The 19,065-nt window shown below is 43.0% G+C and overlaps 1 protein-coding gene across 16 annotated transcripts in view; it reads left to right on the forward strand.

Annotated features, from left to right (window-relative positions):
* The window catches only part of RIMBP2 (RIMS binding protein 2), a 334,699-nt gene that overhangs the window by 311,314 nt on the left and 4,320 nt on the right, over positions 1 to 19,065 (forward strand). For 8 of the 16 annotated variants that reach the window (XM_059894761.1, XM_059894759.1, XM_059894772.1 and 5 more), the window contains 4 exons: positions 5,288 to 5,391; positions 6,514 to 6,585; positions 13,858 to 13,992; positions 16,153 to 17,583. In XM_059894761.1, the coding sequence (XP_059750744.1) occupies positions 5,288 to 5,391; positions 6,514 to 6,585; positions 13,858 to 13,992; positions 16,153 to 16,341 (500 nt within the window). In that variant the 3' untranslated portion in view covers positions 16,342 to 17,583. Of the gene's footprint in view, positions 1 to 5,287; positions 5,392 to 6,513; positions 6,586 to 13,857; positions 14,461 to 14,491; positions 17,584 to 19,065 lie in introns of those variants that run through there. The other 8 variants (XM_059894770.1, XM_059894771.1, XM_059894774.1 and 5 more) reach the window with 5 other exon arrangements.

Genomic DNA, 19,065 nt, shown 5'->3' on the forward strand with positions numbered 1-19,065 from the left:
GGGGCCTCTGGGAGGTGATGAGGTCATGAGGGTGGAGCCCCCCATGGATGGGATTAGTGCCCTTATAGAAGAGACCGCAGAGAGGCCCCTCACCCCTTCCATCATGTGAGGACACTGTGAGAAGTAAGCCGTCTGTACGCCAGGAAGGAGGGAAGAAGGTCCTCACCAGACACCAAGTCAGCCAGCACCTTGGTCTTGGACCCCCAGCCTCCAGGACTGTGAGAAATAGATATTTGTTGTCTAAGCCACCCAGTCTGTGGCACTTTGTTATATCAGCCTGAATGGACTAAGACACTGGTAATATACTTTGAACATTGCCTATCTGTGATAAATTTCAAAGGATGATGGGGTAGTGTTATGCCTTCCATTCTTCTGGTGAATTTTTCTTATCCGAAGGCATAAAAGATTTTTACCCTTTAATTTGGATACTAAATGCCCTCGTTTATCTTGAACCACTCTGCAGCACCAGTGAGCCAGCCAACAGCAAAACTGTTTTCAGCAACATTACATTTATGATCTTTAATTTTTCCCATGTGCAAGGAAAATCTACTCATTCAAAAGGCCTCTACTTTTTCTAAATAGCTGTAGACAGAAATACCTGTTTTATGTCATTCATATTTAAAGTTTTAATACTTCAAAACATTAGATTCACTTCTAAATGACACTCCGAAGACAAAATTCAGTGGTTAAAGAATATGCATGGTTTTAAGGATAAACACAAAATCAAATAAAATGCCTCAGACTTTTTGGTATTAATGAGCTCATGGTCTCAAGTTACGATCCACTTCGAAGAGTCGAGGTTTCATATGATTAAACTGCCCAGATTAAATCCACAAGACTGCGGCTCTCTGAGCCCCTCACACCATCCACTCCGTTGCATTGCTGTCTTCTTTCCTGAAGTGAACAGTGAGTGTTCATAGAGGGAACGGGCTCTGTGCACCACGAACCCAGGGAGCCTAGGAGTGATCTGCTAAAGACCAGAAGCTTGATTTACGTGATCAATTAGGTTAAATGTCTTTTTATTCCATTCTAGTTTTCTAAATGCGACTAGTTGAGGGAACCAAGCTGAGATATCTACTTGCCCTTCTATTATTGGGAAATAGCCTTCTTCATGGTGAAAGACCGAATGCTTTCCTCCCAAGACTGGGAGTAAGGCTGCGATGTCTGCCCTCACCTCTTCTTTCCAGCATCATGCAGAGCGTGCGGTACGGGGAGAGCCAGGAAGCAGCGGTACACAGAATGAAAAGGTGACATGAAAATTTACTTTTAAAAATCTCACATATCGATAAATAAAGCTCCTAGAACTCACAAGTGAGATTAGCAAGGCCAATGGATACAAAAGCAATGGTATTTCCATAGGTTAGCAATGAAAAATTTGAGATTTAAATTTAAAAAGTAATACTACTTAACAATAACACAGCGCAGATGTGAAATACTTACGGTTAAATCTAACAAAATATGTACAGGATCTGTATGCTGAAAACTATAAAACACTGATGAAAGAAATCAAAGAATCCCTGAGTAAATAAAGATAGAATGCTCACAGACTTAATATTGCTAAGATATTAAGATGTCAGATATCCCCAAACTGACCTATAGATTTCATCGCAACTGCAGTGAAGGTCTGTGCAAAGGTTTATGTAGAATCCATAAGCTAAATCTTTCATGCATATGAAAAGTCAAAGGAACTAAAATCGCTAAAACAATTTTTTAGAAGAACAGAAGTGGAAGACTCACGTAACTTGATTTTAAGACTCACTATAAAGGCAAACTGATCAAGACCGTGTGGTATTGGAGAAAGGCAGACACACAGATCAACAAAACAGAATGGAGCCCAGAAACAGATCAACACATACACGGTCAGTTGATTTTCAGCAAAGGTAAAAATGCAGTTCAATGGAGAAGGGATAGTCTATTCAATAATAGGTGCTGGAATTATTGGACAGCCACAGGCCAAAAATCAATCTCAAGTCATAGTCTCACCATATTAAAAAACTTAACTCAAGATGGAACACCATCTTAAATATAAAAAAAAAAGACTATAAAACTTCTAGAAGAAAACATAGGAGAAAAACTGTGATGATCGGGCAACAATTTCTTTGATATGATATATTTTAAAAATTGTGTTAGACGTCATCAAAATCAAATACTTCTCAGCTTAGAAAGACACCATTAAGTGGATGAAAAGAGAAGCCACAAGCTGGCAGAAAATATTTGCGAGTAACTCAGCAGAAAGGGATTTATATTTAGAATACAGAAAAAACTTTCAAAACTTGACAATAGAAAAAAACCCAATAAACAGAAGTTGAGTCATGGATGTAGAAAACAAACTTACGGTCACCAGGGGATGGGGAGAGAGGGGATAAATTGGGAGATTGGGATTGACATATACACACTACTATATATAAAATAGATAACTAATAAGAACCTGCTGTATAGCACAGGGAACTCTACTCAATACTCTGTAATGGCCTATATGGGAAAAGAATCTAAAAAAAAAAAAAAAAAGAGTGGATATATGTATATGTCTAACTGATTCACTTTGCTGTACACATGAAAATAATGCAACATTGTAAATCAACTATACTACAATAAAAATTAAAAAAAAATTTTATCATAAAAAATATATAAAACCATCAATTAACAAATAAAAAAATAGCCCAGTAAAAATGCTGACAAAAGATTTGAAGAGATCCCTTACCAAAGAAGATATATGGATGGTAAATAAACATATGGAAAAATGCTTAACATCATTAGTGAATAAAGCCATGATGAGAAGCCAACACACACCCACTAGAATGGCTAAAATGAAAAAGACTGCTCATACCAAGTGTGGGCAAGTGTGGAGCAACTGGAACTCTCGTCTGCTTGCGGTGTTACTGAACCAGACTTGGGTCCACTCACCTGATATGCAGCAAAGACAATTTATTGACATCAGGTTGTGGTGAAGGAAAGTACAGCATTTATTGCAGGTGCCAAGCGAGGGGAACAGGCAGCTCATGCTCAAATGAACCAAACTCCCAATGGCTTTCAGGGAAGGGTCTCTAAAGCAAGGTGAGGGAGGGGGCTGCAGGGTGCCTGGTCAGCTCGTGGACCTTCTTCTGATTGGTTGGTGGTGAGGTAATTGGGAATCAACATCATCAATCTTCTGGTTCCAACCGGTCTGGGGTCTACGTACGTGCTGGTGGTCGGCAGTTAACTACTTCCACCTGGTGGAGGTTTTAGTATCTGTAAAACAACTCTCAGAATAGTACCTATAGCCCTTGAGGAGGAACTAAGGATCCTTGACATTGTTTTCTAGCTAAACTATTGTTATTTTGTGTTGCTTGACCTTTTTCCCTTGTTTCCACATTTTCTCACGTCTCTGATTAAATCTGCTCTTTGGAACTCGGGGAAGGCCTAGGAGGCTAAAGCTTTTCTACAAACAAGAGGCAGGGGACACCGTGTGGCAGGGGGTGGGGTCTGTCCCCAGGAAGGCCCTGTAGGGTTCTGCTCAGTTTCACTGGAGTGTAAGATGGTACAGCCACTTTGCAAAACAGGTATGGGTTCCTCTAAAGTTAAACCTACACTTACAATCCAATCCTACCCACTCCTGTATACTTACCCAAGAGGCATGAAAACATGTTCACACAAAAGACTGTACATGAGTATTTATGGTGGTTTGACTAATAATCACTGATAAGGGGAAACAACTCAAATGTCTTCCAGCTGGTAAATGGATAAAATAACTGTGGTGCATCCATACCATGGGATACTACTCACCGATAAAAGTAGAACAAACTATTGATCCGTGCAGTAGCATGAATGGATCTCAGATGCATTGTCCAAAGGAAAGAAGCCAGTCCCCAAAAGCTACATCTGTGTGATGCCATTTAAACGATATTCTGAAAAAGGCAAAACTATTGGGACAGAAAACAGGCCAGTGGTTACCCAGGCTGGAGGTGACAACAAGGGGGCATAAAGGAATTTTGGGGGGTGACGGAGCTTCAATATCTTGACGGCTGTGGTGGTTATAAGACCTCATGAGCTTATCAAAACTTGCTGAATTGAGCACTAGAAAGAGTGAATAGTATTGTATGTAAACTACACCTCAGTACAGAACATGTGTATTGTTATTGCCCGCTTCAGAAGTTCATCCCTGCAGAAAACATCCCCTGTGAAGTTAGCAATGTTTAGCAGCACTGTAATTAACCTCTGGTTACCACTATACTTTGCTTCAAGGAAGCATAGGTCCTGCAGGTCCTGCAAGGGTGTGCTTGCTTATTTTAAATGAAAGCAGTGATTCTTGACCAGGAGCTGAGGGTTGAATTTTGCACATCCACTGCGGGCCCTATACCTGCCGCAAACCACTGCAAAGCCGCGTAACTAACGTTAGTTGCTTTCAAAACACCTGCCTTTGAGAGTTTTCATTTCTATGTTTTGAATTCCAAAAATTAATTGGAGGTGAAAAGCAGCGGTGTTTAGAAGAAATGCTTCAATGCCGGCTTTCTCCAGGAGAAATACCATTTAGAAATCCAGCAACAGCGGTTTGCCCAGGGGGTTCGACGATTTGGGCCAGATCCCACGGTTCTCCGTTGACCCGTCTTATAAGCGGCTGTTTCCAGGGTTGTCGCCTCTGCTCTGCGTGGGGTTTTCCTCTTCCCTCCCGGCTTGTGCTGCTGCATGTGCTGGGATAGTGCCCTGGGGCTGCGTCTGCGGCAGATCACAGCCAGGCAACGGGAGGGGACCTCCCCAGAGCCTCCTCCACAGGTGGCATCGTTTCAGGGACAGCTGTTAAAAGCACAGTGGCAGGGCAGTAGAGGAGAAAGCGGCGGGAGGGACCCCTGAGATGGGTAGAGAGGGCACCGCTTTCTGCGGACTCGGGCTCTCCTGATGCCAGGCCGGTGGCTGTGCCTCTGGTCTGAGCGAGAATAACTTGATTCTGTGGCTTCACAGCAGCTCCACGGGCAGCAGCTTTGACCCGGCGTTTGCGGGGCTTCCTTCGAGCTAGGTGCCAGCCTCCAGATGGCCCAGTGGTCCTGCCCATGCCACACCCACCCGGTGCCGCCCCAAACGGTTTAGATCGACTGTGGCAGAGAACCAGTCTAAGTCTCCCTTGTTCACGGATGTGCTGGAGAAAGGGGTGGGAGCTGCCCTGACTTTGCTGGCACTAGTGCCCAGCGGTCGTCTCGGCCACACTGGCCCTCTGTGACCCGGCTCCACTCACCCAGTGTCAAGGGAGAGGGGACGCCACCGGCTCTGAAGTCGCTTCATGGTGGCTTTCTTCTTCTCCGTGTGATGTGAACAGAGAGAAACAGAAGAAGCAGCCGGCAGCGCTCGGTGGCGACGCGGAGGATGGTGGCCCTGTACGACTACGACCCGAGGGAGAGCTCGCCCAACATCGATGTCGAGGTACCGGCCAAGCACCCCGTACCTCTGCCGACAACACCGCTCCCTCCCTCCCTTCTCTGGAACCGTCCGAGCGAAGGGCTACCCGACCAGTAACTAGGGACCCAGGCAGGCAGGAGAGAGGTCGTGAGCCTGGTGACACGCTCAGGACATGGCAGCCACTGACATAGGGTTTCCCTGGACCAGCGCCGGGCAAACCCTGTGACCCACACCTGGTGGTGATGGGTCGTCCTGGAGAGAGAAAGCAAAGCCTCCTGCATGTGGTCCCTGACCCTCATGACCACCACACACACATTCAAGGAAAATAGAGAAGAAAGGATGGATGTTCTCTGTGCATATAGGTTTGGTGTCCTAGGAACATTGTGAAAACTGAAAAGGATTTGCCTTCAGGAATGAAAGATTAGGTTTTCACCCTGTGGAGCTGCTTTCTTAGATGACAAGATGTGTACCAATCCCCGGTCCTCAGTATTTCTGTTACATCTGACGGGCGACCAGCTTGTGGTTCAGATTCAGAGCTCAGGTGTATTCAAATTTCTGTACAGGCTTGATGTGTATGTGATGCCCGATGGCTCTTAGGTATGAACTTTAGTCCCTCTTTTCATGTCTAGAGATAAAAATGCAGTTTTTTCTGGTATCCTCTGCTGTATTCTATGCACCCACCTGTAGCCTGGAGCCTGGCATAGAGTAGACACTTAATAAATAGACATTTAATTACAGATTTTTTTTTACACTCAGTGAAAGGCTGTTTGTGCAATGGTCCCTACACTGCAGAGAACATCTCCTTGAGGCTCCGGGTTTTTTAAGTTAACTGTTTGACTGGTTCTAAAGACGTGCCACCAGCAGAACGTGGAGATGACCTTGAATTCTGCCCGAGAATCAGAGCCTGGTAGCCCTTTTCTTGTAGCCTGGAGTCATCGTGACATATCCTTCCTTTCTAAGGGGCTAGGGACAGAGGCATTCATCAGATTTATACCTTTCCTCCTTATTTGACTGAAAGAATAGGTTCATACCAAAATACTAAGAAAAAAAGAGAAATCATACCAGAAATCATGAAGAACTTTTTTTTAAAAAAAGCAACTTCTGTCTCCAGGAGAACACTATTAACTTTATGTTCTATCTCTACAGGCTGAACTTACATTTTGCACTGGAGATATTATTACTGTTTTTGGTGAAATTGATGAAGATGGATTTTATTATGTAAGTTTTGAAGCATCAAATATATATATATATATATATATATATATATTTTTTTTTTTTTTTTTTTTTTTTTTTTTTTTTGCTTGCCTGTTCTTTCCCCTGAAATTATGTATGAACTTTGTATGGCTTGCTGACAGGTTGGCTAATTTGCTTGTCTTCCTCCCTGAGGACATATACTATAGGACGGCAGTCGTGTGATCTTCACAGTTCCTTCTTTTCTAACGGAGGTGTTTTCGATGTATACAAGCTGTCAGCAAAGGAAGGGTATTCACATGTTTACATTTAAAATTTCCTTCATCCAAACCTTTACCAAACAGTTTAATGTTCTGGATTACTTACTGCGTAGGTAATAAATACATTTTCAAATAGGAAAAGGAAGAAATACAAAGAAGCATAATTAATTAATTAAAAGCAACAGCGTTTCGGCCTCCTCCCTGACCTCCTTCTCGCAGCCCCGTGGACCCAGCCTCTGGGGGGCAGTCCTGGCTCTACCCCGGTGCCAGCCTCCTTCCTTCTCCTTCCCTTTCCCGTGGAGGAGCCGGTCTCCCGATAATCCCCGAGGAAGAGAAGGTGGTCATCTTAGCGGCCCCTGCCCGGCCAGACACCCACCGCTGTCCCCTGCCTTGGGAGTGGGGTCACCATCTTGCATCAGAGTCCAAACTTGCTCCTTTTTCTTTTCTTTTTCTAAAAAATCAAAGTAGCTGAGAAACTCTCAAGTACCGATATAGCAGGTTTCTCTTGGGGTCAAAGGGATTTTACAAACTCAGGCACACGTGGCCTTTCAAAGCTCTCTCCTCTGCGCAGTTTCTGAGTTTTAAGAGTATAGTTTTCAGTGAGTACTATTCATACTGTTACCGACCAGGGCTCTTGGCCTCCTTAATCAATAGATATTGATCAGAGACCAGACAAGAAATTCAGGCAAGGCTTTGTTGGGCCCCTGCTGCTGCAGGCGGAGCGAAAACAAGCATGAGGTTCCCTTGCTTGCTTGCTCCCTGAGCGGGGTGCCAGCTGGCTCCTTACATAGGGTGAGGGTAGGGGTGTGCTGGGGGGGTCGGGCTGGAGGCGTGGCTTAGGTGGTCTGCGCGCCCCTTTGGTGGTGTTGCGTGCAGGGGGCATGCGCAGCGCCCTGCTTTTGCCCCCGACCCCCTGCTTTTGCTCCTGGCTCTTCAGAAGTGGCGGTTGGGGTTTTTTTTGGTCTTTTTGTATCTTGTTGTCCATAATTTGCCCCAACTGTGCATGCATGCGGTTATTTTTAGTCCCTTATAGTTTCTTTGTATTTTGTTGCTTGAGGAGATGACATCTGTCCAGGTACAAGCACTGCAGCAAAGGGTCCCAGGTCCCAGGTCCCAGCCTGTCTCAATACTTTGTCCCGTATGTTGCAAATAGTTCTTTTTCTAGGTCATTATCTGCTTTTTAACTTTTCCTTTTTTGTGTGTGTGGTTTTGTTGCTTTGTTTTTCTTTTATGAAGCAGAAGTTTTAAATTTGTCTGTAGTCAGTTTTTTCTGCCCTTGGGAGTCATGCTTAAAAAGTTCTTCAAGGTGATTGATAGAAATTATCTTATTTTGGTTCTTCACTTTTATAGCTTCATTTTCACATGTAAATCTCAAGTGTTTAACTTTATTTTTGATTTCTAATTAGAGAAACTAATGTCCCCACACCACTTATTAAATAATCCATCCTTTCTCCACTGGTTAAAGATCCCATCTTTCTCCTATGAACTGCATTCCTACCTAGAGTGTTTCTGGACTTCAGTGCTACTTGACGCTGTCTCAATTATTGTATTTTTATAATTCATTTTCACATTTGGGAGGAACCGTTATTGTAAAGAGCCTGCCCTACAACAAACGCATAGTATTTTGTTTAGAGGTGCGTTTAGTTTTTAGGTTAAACTGGGGGGAACTTGACATAATATTGTCTTTTGATTTGGACACATGGTGTGTCTGACATTTTTTAAGTTTTCCCTTTCATCTGTCAGAAGGTTCATGAATTTCTTCTTACACATCCTTTTATATATCTTTTAAAGTTCTTTCTTATGTTCTTGCTATTATGATTTTTTTCTGGTATATATTTTACTGGTTATTTAGAAAATATGTTGGAAATGTGTGTGCATATATGTGTATGTATGACCGTGTTTGTGTGAGTATATGTGCATGTATGCAACATACACGTGTGTGCATATACGTGTACACGCATGTGTACATGAATTGTATGTGCACGTGTATATTGCATGTGTGTGCATATGCATGTGTGTATATATGTGTGCATGTTTATGTGCATGCATGTGTATGTACTGTGTGCCCATTTATGTGCATGTGTGTTTATGTGCGTGAGTATACATGTGTGCATGTGTGTATATGTGTGCATGTGTGTGTGCTGTGTGCCTATGCATGTGTGTGTGCATATATGTGTATATATCGTGTGCCTATTTATGTGCACGTGTATGTGTGCGCGCGTATGCATGTGTGTGCATGTATGTGTGTGCATGTTTATGTGCATGCATATGTATGCACTGTGTGCCTGTTTATGTCATGTGTGTTTATGTGCATGAGTATGCATGTGTGCATGTATGTGTGCGTGTATGTGTGTGTACTGTGTGCCTATTTATGTGCATGTGCATGTATGTGTATATATCATGTGCCTATTTATGTGCACGTGTATGTGTGCGTGTATGCATGTGTGTGTGCATGTATGTATGTGCATGCATATGTATGCACTATGTGCCTGTTTATGTGCATGTGTGTTTATGTTCCCCTACAAATCTTGTTTCTGAATGCATTTATATCCATTGTCATCAGTTGGTTCTCTCGGGTTCCCCAAATCATGACATTTTGTCTTTTCTTCAATATTTATCAGTCATCTCTTTTTATTGTCTTACTGCATCATTGAAAGCAATTCTGAATGACAGGGATGGGGGATCCCTGACAGTCTGTATTTTAGTAGGAATATCACTAATCTTTACACTGTTATGTGTTAAGCTAGATTATCAATAAAGATAGATCATCTTTGTAATGTTAAGCATCCTGTTTTTCATTTGCTGAACTTATTTTTTTTTTGGTCAGTAAATTATTGACCATGGTGTACAACTGTTTTTTTTTACAATTATTTTTAAAGCACTGGATTTGACTTGCTAACATTTTATTCAGAAGTTATATTTATATTCCAGAAATTATATTGATTTATATGTATTGGAGTATCTTTTTTTGTGGCCTTTGGTATCAGGATTATGCTAGAATTATGAATGAACCGGTAAGCTTCCAATATTTTTCATGCTCCAAACAGATCACATGACATAGTTAGGTCCTACAATTACATGAAGGTTATTACAACCTGCCTAAAAATCGTTTAGGTTCAGTGTCTTTTTAGGATGCAGTTGTACAAAAGTTTTCACTTGCTTAAATAATTATCTTCTTATTGAGTCAATTTTTAATACTTTATATATATTTAGAAAGCCATGCCTTTCATTTAGATTTTCAAACGTATAGACAAAACTGGACATAGTATTTTCTGGTAATTTAAACATATTTTTCTAATATGATCTGCATGTTCCCATTCCTACATTGTTGTATCTACTTTATTTTCTTGAATAGCCTATCAAATTTTATATGATAGTAGGAATCAGATCTAAATTGATATGTACACGTTTTCGTTCTCTCCCCACCGAATGGCTTTAGGGTTATTTTGTTGGTCAGATTTGCTGAGGAGACTGCCCAGTGCAGTCCTTCTTTCTTATTTGATAAACAAGAACCGCGGACACCTAACTTAAGACCAACAATCTTAAATTTCACCCCACTTGCATTGTCTGACATCATGTGCAATCTTAAAAGCTCTCAAGAGAGCTAACTTTCAGCTGTTTTATGGGACCTAGTCCTGTGATCTCTTCCTAGTCTCTCCTCAGTTCCACCACATCCCATAATGAACAGAGTGTAGACAGAGGGGCCTCTGCTGTCTACCTGGGCCTTCCCCTCCACAATTCACAGCATCCCCAGTTAAAAGTCCCTGCTTTGTCTCCCATCATCTGAGACTCCCAGGGCCCCATAATACTTTAACCCTTATGCTGTGTTAGCCAGATGCTTGCACTACCCAGTGTTTCTACACCCAGACTCTTAAATCATATACTTTGATAGGTCAGAAGGAAATAGGCCGTACAGTAGCATTCTAAAGTATTAAAGGAAGCAAAGGAGAACTATGCAAGCGTGATGGGGCCTCGTGCTGACTGGGCATGAAGAAAAAGGGGCCGGGATAGACTGTAAGGTTTTCTACCGTTCAGCCCAGCGGATTCCAATTCTGTTCGAACGTAAGGTCTTCACACGGTTCGTATCTGGCCTCAAACACGAAAGCGGTAGAAATGAGGCTCGAAGAGGAGCAGAGATCAGACTGTGAAGGGTCTGCAAGGGGGGGAGATGCCAAGTTTTCTCTTAGAGAGAGTTATGGTCAAGGGTTTCGCAAGTGGGCCGTCTAAGGGAGGTGGGAGTCCCAAGAGGCCAGGTGACGAGCGATGGAACGGCCCAGGTGAGGGGCAGGGGCCTGCACTGAGACGGTGACAAAGCTAGGCTCGCGGCCACCCAGGGCTCAGATCTGTAGTTGTGACCTCTTCCAGGAGGATCTGCAGATTCTGCCTCAGCCGATGGGTGCCCTTGGGAACACAGAAATAAGGACACGGTAGCGAGGAAAACACGGCTTAGAAACTATTGAGCTTGAGGCTACAGAGCCTCTCCAATGCGGAGGGGGGCTCACGCAGGCGCACGATTCTAGCGACCACGCCTCGTGCAGGGGTACGTGGCAGTGGACGCCAACAGTGAAGTCATGTCGTGTGCACTTCTGACGTGTGATTTAGCAGAACTGTGCTGAAGGCTCAAGAGAAGAGAGAAAACAATGAAGAGTGCAGGCAGTTCCCTCCACCGCTGTATCAGGGAGCCCAGGGCAGGGCTCAGCCCGGGAGCCTGAACACGCGGCCCCTGTCGGTCTTGGTTCACACAGGTGCCTCCTGTGATGTGAACATGGTGCTGATGGGGATGTGTGTGTAAAGCTGTGCGTTTTCATAGAACGTAGCCCCCAGCACGAGCCAGCTACTCTGTCTGGCGCTTACCTCTGGTGCTGGACGGAAAATCTGGCTGTTGGACCTACTGAGAGGTCTGGACTGGACAGAGGTTCCAGCGCCTTTGCATATACATGTTGTCTGCAAGCGCTGGCGTGGAAGAAATCACCAGGGACACATGCACAGCAAAAAGCAAAGATGTCCTAGAAAGAGTGCCTAAGTAACACCAACGGAGAAAGACAAGCTAAGAGTGGAGCCTGAGGAAGAAGGGTTGAAGTGGCCACAGGTAAACAGGAGGGTGGGATCGTCAAGGTCAAGGCAGAAGGAGCTGGTGGCCGACGTGGTGGGCACGTGGCTGTCGGGCTCAGGAGGGATTACCGCACAGGAAGACATGGGAGGTACCTGGACCTGCCTCTTTAAGAAAAAATAATTTTAATTTTTAATTGTGAGCAAATACACATAACAAAATTTACCATCTTAATCACTTATAAGTGTACAGTTCAACAGCGTTAAGTACACTCACATTGTTGTGCAACCATCACCACCACCCATCTCCAGAACTCTTTTCATCTTGCAAAATTAACTCTGTCCCCATCAAACACCAGGTCCCCCACTGTCCCCTCCCCCTGGCGCCCACCCTTCTCCTTTCTGTCTCTAGACTCTTGACTACTCTCCGGACCTATGTAAGTGGAATCATGCAGTATATGTCTGCTTATGACCCTTCACTTAGCATAATGTCCTCAAGGTTCGTCTCTGTTGTAGCATAGGTCAGAATATCCTTCCTTTCTTAAGGCTGAATAATACTCCACTGGACCACATTTTGTTTATCCATTCACCTGCTGATGCACAGAGAGGTTGCTTCCATTCTTTGGCTATTGTGAAGAATGCTGCTATGAATATAGGTGCACAGTTCTCTCTTCAAAATTCTGCTTTCATTTCTTCTGGGTAAATACCCAGAAGTGGAATTGTTGGATCATTTCATATGGTAATTCTATTTTTAATTTTTTGAGGAACCACCATACTGTTTCCTCCATAGTGGCTGTACCGTTTTACAGTCCCACCAAAAGTGTACAAGGGTTCCAATTTCTCCATATCTACACCAACGTTAAAATATTTTTATAGTAGCCATCCTAATGGATGTGAGGTGGTATCTTGAGGTTTTGATTTACACTTCCCTCATGAGTAGTGATGCTGATTATCTTGTATGTGCTAGTTAGCCATTTGTCTTTTTTTTTTTTTTTTTGAGAAATTATCTATTCAAGTCCTTTGCCCACTTTTTAATTGGGTTGTTTATTTTGTTAAGTTGTAAGAAGTTCTTTATATATCCTTTATAACCCCTTACTAGATATCTGACTTGCAAGTATTTTCTCCCATTGTGTAGGTTCCTTTTTCACTCTGTTGGTCACGTTCTTGGATGCACAGTTCTTAATTTTGATGTTGTAGGCTGGCTCTTTCAAGTTGTCATCTCCTAGACCTACTGGACACAGAAACACACTCCCAGGTTGTCTGGGGCCGGTTCTGAACTTGGTTTTGGGTTCTGTGGGGCAAGTTGGCACTGGGGGGTTGACGTGGTGGGCTGTGAACTGCTCGGGACTGACGTCCAGTGGGCAGTTGGAACTGTGTTACATGCATGGGCATGTGACTGCGCAGAAAAGTCCGGAAGGATATATACCAACCTGAGGCAGTCACCTCGAGGAGGTGCCAACACGTTCACCTTCCCCTCTTGGGTGGATTCTTATAATGAGGCTGTAGCGACGCACAGGATGAAAGACACCAGGTGGAACCGGCCGGCCCCCTCAGTCCTGCCCCCGCATGCCACACCCGCGCCCGCTCCCCTCTCTCAGTGCACCCAAGCAACGGTATTTGTACAAGTTCCCATGGGACTCAGAGCTCGGTCAGGGCTGAGAACCTCTAAGTGAGATCCTCCCAAGGACTGTTCCTAAGTGTGCCTGACCCTGAGACCCACCCAGGCCCCTTGGCCCAAACAGATCCTCGGCTCAACTCCAGACGGGCCAGATCGAGACCTCAGGGTGGGCGCCGGGACCCTGCACTTCCAGCACGTGGCCGAGGTCACTCTCGTGATCAGGGGAGTCCGGAAACACTGGAGTCCCGGTTCTGTCTGCCACTTTTGAGCCAGAATACACTCGCTACTCTGAGCTGTATTCCTTTACCTAAAGCAAGAAGTGGGTTTCCGGAAAAATAGAGTCAATTGTTCTTCGCATCCTTGTGTTTTTAGGGGGAGCTTAATGGGCAGAAAGGCCTCGTACCCTCCAACTTCCTAGAAGAAGTGCCTGATGATGTAGAAGTCTATCTTTCTGACGCGCCGTCCCACTACCCCCAGGACACGCCGACGCGCTCGAAGACGAAAAGGGTAAGCACGTGTGTTCAGCATTTTTAACCCCTGTCCCACTCTGCCACAGATGGTCTATTGCCGTCTTTGCATTGCTCTTTTTATGTCTTAGGCTGAAAAGCATATGCCCTGAATTTTTTCTCTGCCCTTCCATGGGGGTTGTGCCTAAAAATTCCTAATTCTAAATCAAGTTTACTTGTTTCACCAAAATGCCCCTTTCAATCTAATCAGTCTGCTTTGCTCACAAAGGAGTGTCCCGTCCTACATCACACACGCACAGTCCAGCTTAAGAGAGAAAAGGGCATGGCTAGTCCTTAGAGTCGGCGGGCAATAGCGGTTATTTGCCCCGTCAGGGTTTTAACAGATCTTCCGAACAAAGGTCAAAGAACTTCTCAGCCATATGTAACTATCAGATTACATTTGTTTGGTGTCTCATTTTTATTTTATTTCATCACTGCGAGTTTTTATATATTATATTTTTATATATATTTTATTTCTTTGCTCATCTGCTTGGAAACAGAAGAAGAGTGTGCATTTCACCCCTTAATCAGGCAATGTAGCCTTCACGTAAGTGAGCAACTGAAGATACCTGTAAACATAGCAACCTAAGCTACCTGCAATGGACCAATGCGGTAGACTTAAGGCTTCACTGGGGGGCTAAAAAAAAGAAGAAATATGTCTCAAAAACTCACTGGACCTAAAGTGTTATTGGTCTCAGTTGTAAAGCAACTGAATTTGTAGTGAAATAAATCATCTTTGATAATCATTTCCTACGATTTACATTAAGAATATTTGGAAGGCCAACATTGGGAACATATTTCTTAACCGGCTAATTGTTTGTTTACACAGAGTGTTCCAATGTCTATTCATAATTAAAGCTGCATATTGCATTGTTAGCCACTCTTGGAAAAAGCACAACCTAATAAATGTTTACTCGGGAAATTTTACCTAAAAAAACCACAACTCAAGATCGAGCGGATGAGTAGTGAGCACGAGGTGATCTAGAGTTGGCTCTGAACTCTTCCCCATGCTGGCTGCAATAGCAGACGGCTTTTTCTTAAGTGACCATCCCTCTACCTTACGGGAGAGCTGGTGCTTCTCCTCAAAGCACAAGCAAGTGTCCTGAACACACAGGCGTTTGGTTGGAAGACTGCTTTGTTGGTATACCAATGCAATACCAAGTTTAACGAAACATGCAGCTCAAATGATTGCATTAGATGGAATAGATGGTATCTTCAGGTGTACTTTGGGATGATTTAGTAGGTGTTCTCCATTAGAATTAGACCCTGATTTTAAATCCAAGGAAGCTTGAAGCCCCTGGGCTCATATTTGCCTGATGGATAATGAATACTCGTATTAGAAAGAGGTTGGCTCTGGTGAGGTAAGGGAGCGAGGGGAAAGGTGATATTCTGTAATCGCAGGCATGCATGCGACCGTAAACGTGGGTGAGCCCACGTCGTCATGCCCGCGTTAGAATACAGTTCTGCTCCTGTGAAGCACCAGGAAGCACTCAAGTGTACGGAAACCGTACCATGTGCTCTGTATCGACAAAAACGCATCTTTAATACCTTGGAAATAATGAAAGCGTACGATAAGGGCCTTTAAGCTTTCTTTGATTGAAATTAAGGTTCATTTTATTTTTTATTTTTTATTTTTTTTCTTTCAACCGGTGTGCCATCTCCAGTATTTCTATAGTATACTAACCCAGGAATGTACTCAACAATGTCAGGATTTCATATACCCAAGTAGTTTTCAAATACAAAATTCCCTTTATAAGAACTTTTGCTTTTAAGATTCCTGATGGGTACTCGGCCAGTCTTACTCTCACCCTAATTCAAAATGACTCCTCCTTCCTGCTTCTGGTCTTAAGTTACAAAGTAGATGATTACCCAGCTTTGCTTTGCCAAAGCAATGGCCACCCCCTCCCCCGAAGACAAAGAAACCGAAAACCCCACACCGCTGGCCCTCTCCCTGAGGGCCCTCAGACCCCCTCTCTGAGCTATGCCGTGGGAGGGCCGCGTGCCTCTCACGGGATACTTCAACCCTTCAGAGAAGAAACGAAGCACCCTTACCTTGCCTGGTGGGAAGCGGGGCAGCGCGGCGCTGCTGATGGCGCGCGGCGAGCGGAGGGATGCCGCCGGCGCTCACGCACTCAACGACCTGTCCCAATGTGCCTACTAGGTTCCTCCTGAGGGTTCAGGTACAGCAAGGAGAGTGCCATCTCCCACAGCCCATCTCCATTCTGGGTCACCTACGTCATCTATGGGTACTGGTAGTCCCGGGAGAGGCAGGGAAATGTCCTCGAGAAAGAAAAAGGGGCTGCTTTCCAAAGGCAAGAAACTGCTGAAAAAGCTGGGTGCAGTGAAATGATTCACGTGCTTCCGGACAACTTCCAAATCTATGTAATTTTCTTTAATTCCAAACTAGGGCTTTCATGACTCAAGTACTTCCTAAAAAAACCAATCTTCTCCCCTGACACCAGTAGAGAAATGCTCTTTGCACCACCGTCCCCTTTAAACCCAGCGCCAGGACACAGGGCTGCTGGCGCTCCCGCCGGGCCTCCGCGCCCGTCGCTCTTGTTATTGCCCGGGCCCTGGCGGGAGCTGGGCTGTCTCGTGAGCACGCAGGGCGGCCAGTAGCTCTTTGTAGCTCACTCCCTACCTGGGGTCCCAGTCTTTGTGCATTTGTCATCTGCCCTTAAAGGAATGATTTCAACCTCTCTCCCTTTTCAAAAAAGCTTGCCTCATGACGCATAACTCTCACTTTAACTCTGGTCTTGAAATTCCTAGTTTAATCGCCTTGATGTTCTGCCTTATAAATGCACAATGATTTGTACTGTCCAATAAAAACTACAGTGTACACTTTGTATGTGTTGTGCATTCAGTGCCCTTCACCCTCACAGACACAGTGGTTTGAAACCAAGTTGCACAGGCTGTGCAATTATAAGATCCTGGTTTTTCGTCTTTCGAAGCAAGCCAGGCAACACACAGGAAATGTTTACTTATTCAAATCATTTAAAAGAGAGGAGAGGAAGTAACTTTGGTAAAGTACCACTACTCCAACCTGCCAAAAAGCTGGTAACATTCATTGCTTTCAGTGTTACATTTTGTGGCATATGGATTTACGTTACTTTCATTATTTGTCAAAATGCCATACACAAATAATCAACAGTGAACAGCATACAGGTAAAGCAATCCACATAATGCATAAGCCACGCCAGAAACATACTAAATTTAAGTCTGTTCAAAATGATTCCACACCACTCTTCACCATTGGCACCTGAACAACAAAAAAAAAGATTTACAAAGTTGCCGGCAGATGTATTTGATGGTTACTATTTTGTAATTCGTGTCCACTTGTAAATTGTTTTTACTCTTTATACATACTTTTCAGACTGCCTTTCTTTTGTAATTTATGGAAGGTTTATAAATGAATGATGAAGCTTTCCCCATTGTGTCTTCAAAAACTATATTGTAAATTGTAATATAATAGTATGTGGTAGATTTATTAAAAGGAAATTACTCAATGTGTGGTTAAGTTCTGTGTGGGTGTGTGCATGTGTACAGCTAGTGTAAAACATTTTATAGAAATAAAATTTGTTATTTTATACAATGCCATTTATTCTGTATGTTTGTTTTTAACACTTTTTAAAAAAATCATAGCAGCATAACTGAGTTCCTTTCTCCTATATGTACAAGAAAAACTCTGTAACGTTACCTTTTCTGGCACTACTTTTTTTCTAAAATAATTCTGACCTGTGTTTTGGGAGTCATTTACAAAGTGCTGTCACCCTCGCATTGTTGGTGACAATCCACTCGGTGGCAAAAGAAAGGTAATTCGCACCGAGTATTTCTTGTGAAATACTCACGTGCAACAAAGACGTTGAGAGTGAGTTCAAACCATATTCATAACATCTCCCTTTGGCAACTCCAGAATTCAAATGATCTGAATAAAGAGCTACACCAGCTAAATATAATAAAACACAGCTTAATTTTTCAAATACAAAGCATTTTCCTGAAATCCTTAATTATTTTAAAATTCTCCAAATAATAGGGTTTATTGTCATTAAGAGGTAAAACCAATGTGCAAGGTGAAAATATAATTCAAATGCATAACTTTATGAAACTATATACAAGTATATAAAATAACTGCTATCATAATGTCATTCACATCGAACTATGTTTTCACCTAACGCATTTACAAAAGAAGGTTATGTTTGAATAATTGATGACAGAGAAATACTGCGTGATCTCACTCATATGTGGAACTTAAAACAGTCAAACAAACACTTAGAAGCAGAGGGTAGGATGGTGGTTGCCAGGGGCTGAGGGTGGGGGAAATGGGGAGATGTGGGTCAAACGGGACAAAGTTTCAGTTACACAAGATCAATCAATTCTGGAGATCTTAAGTTAAAAAAAAAAGCTGAAATGCTAGATTAAATAGAATGTCTTTAATTAAAAAATATTCCAGTTTAAGAAATATCAGTATAAGAAATTAAAGTCTACACAACAATGTGAATGTACTTAATGCAACTACACACTTAAAAATGGTTGAAATGGTCAACTTTATGTTACATATACTTTACCACAGTAAAAAGAAATTAATGACAATCTCTCCAAAAAAAAATAATAAAATCAGTAAAAGTAACCAGGATTAAATCTTTTGAACACGTTTACAAATTTCCTAAAATCTGAAAATGTAGGCGAGCCCAAAGTGATAATGAGCTGGACTTGGCTTTGGTGAACACTACGAAACATTTAAGGAATACACACGGCCCACTGCACACAAATTCTTGCAGAGAAGAGAGAAGAAAGAAAAATGCCCAAACTCATGAGGCCAGCATTATCCTGATACCAAAACTAGGCAAAGACATTGTAAGAAAACTACAGACCAATAGCATCATGAATGTAGATTAGAAAAAAAATCCTTAACCAAACATTAGCAGATTGAATCCAACAATATATAAGGATGATACACTATATTTAACTGTGGTTCAACCCAGGAATGAAGGTTGGTTGAACATGCTGAAGAAAATCAAGGTGTTTTACTGTATTAACAGAACAAAAGAGAAAAGCTACCCAGTCATTTCAATAA

The sequence above is a fragment of the Balaenoptera ricei genome, chromosome 14 (genome assembly GCF_028023285.1).
Source record: "Balaenoptera ricei isolate mBalRic1 chromosome 14, mBalRic1.hap2, whole genome shotgun sequence".
NCBI classification, from domain to species: Eukaryota; Metazoa; Chordata; class Mammalia; order Artiodactyla; family Balaenopteridae; genus Balaenoptera; species Balaenoptera ricei.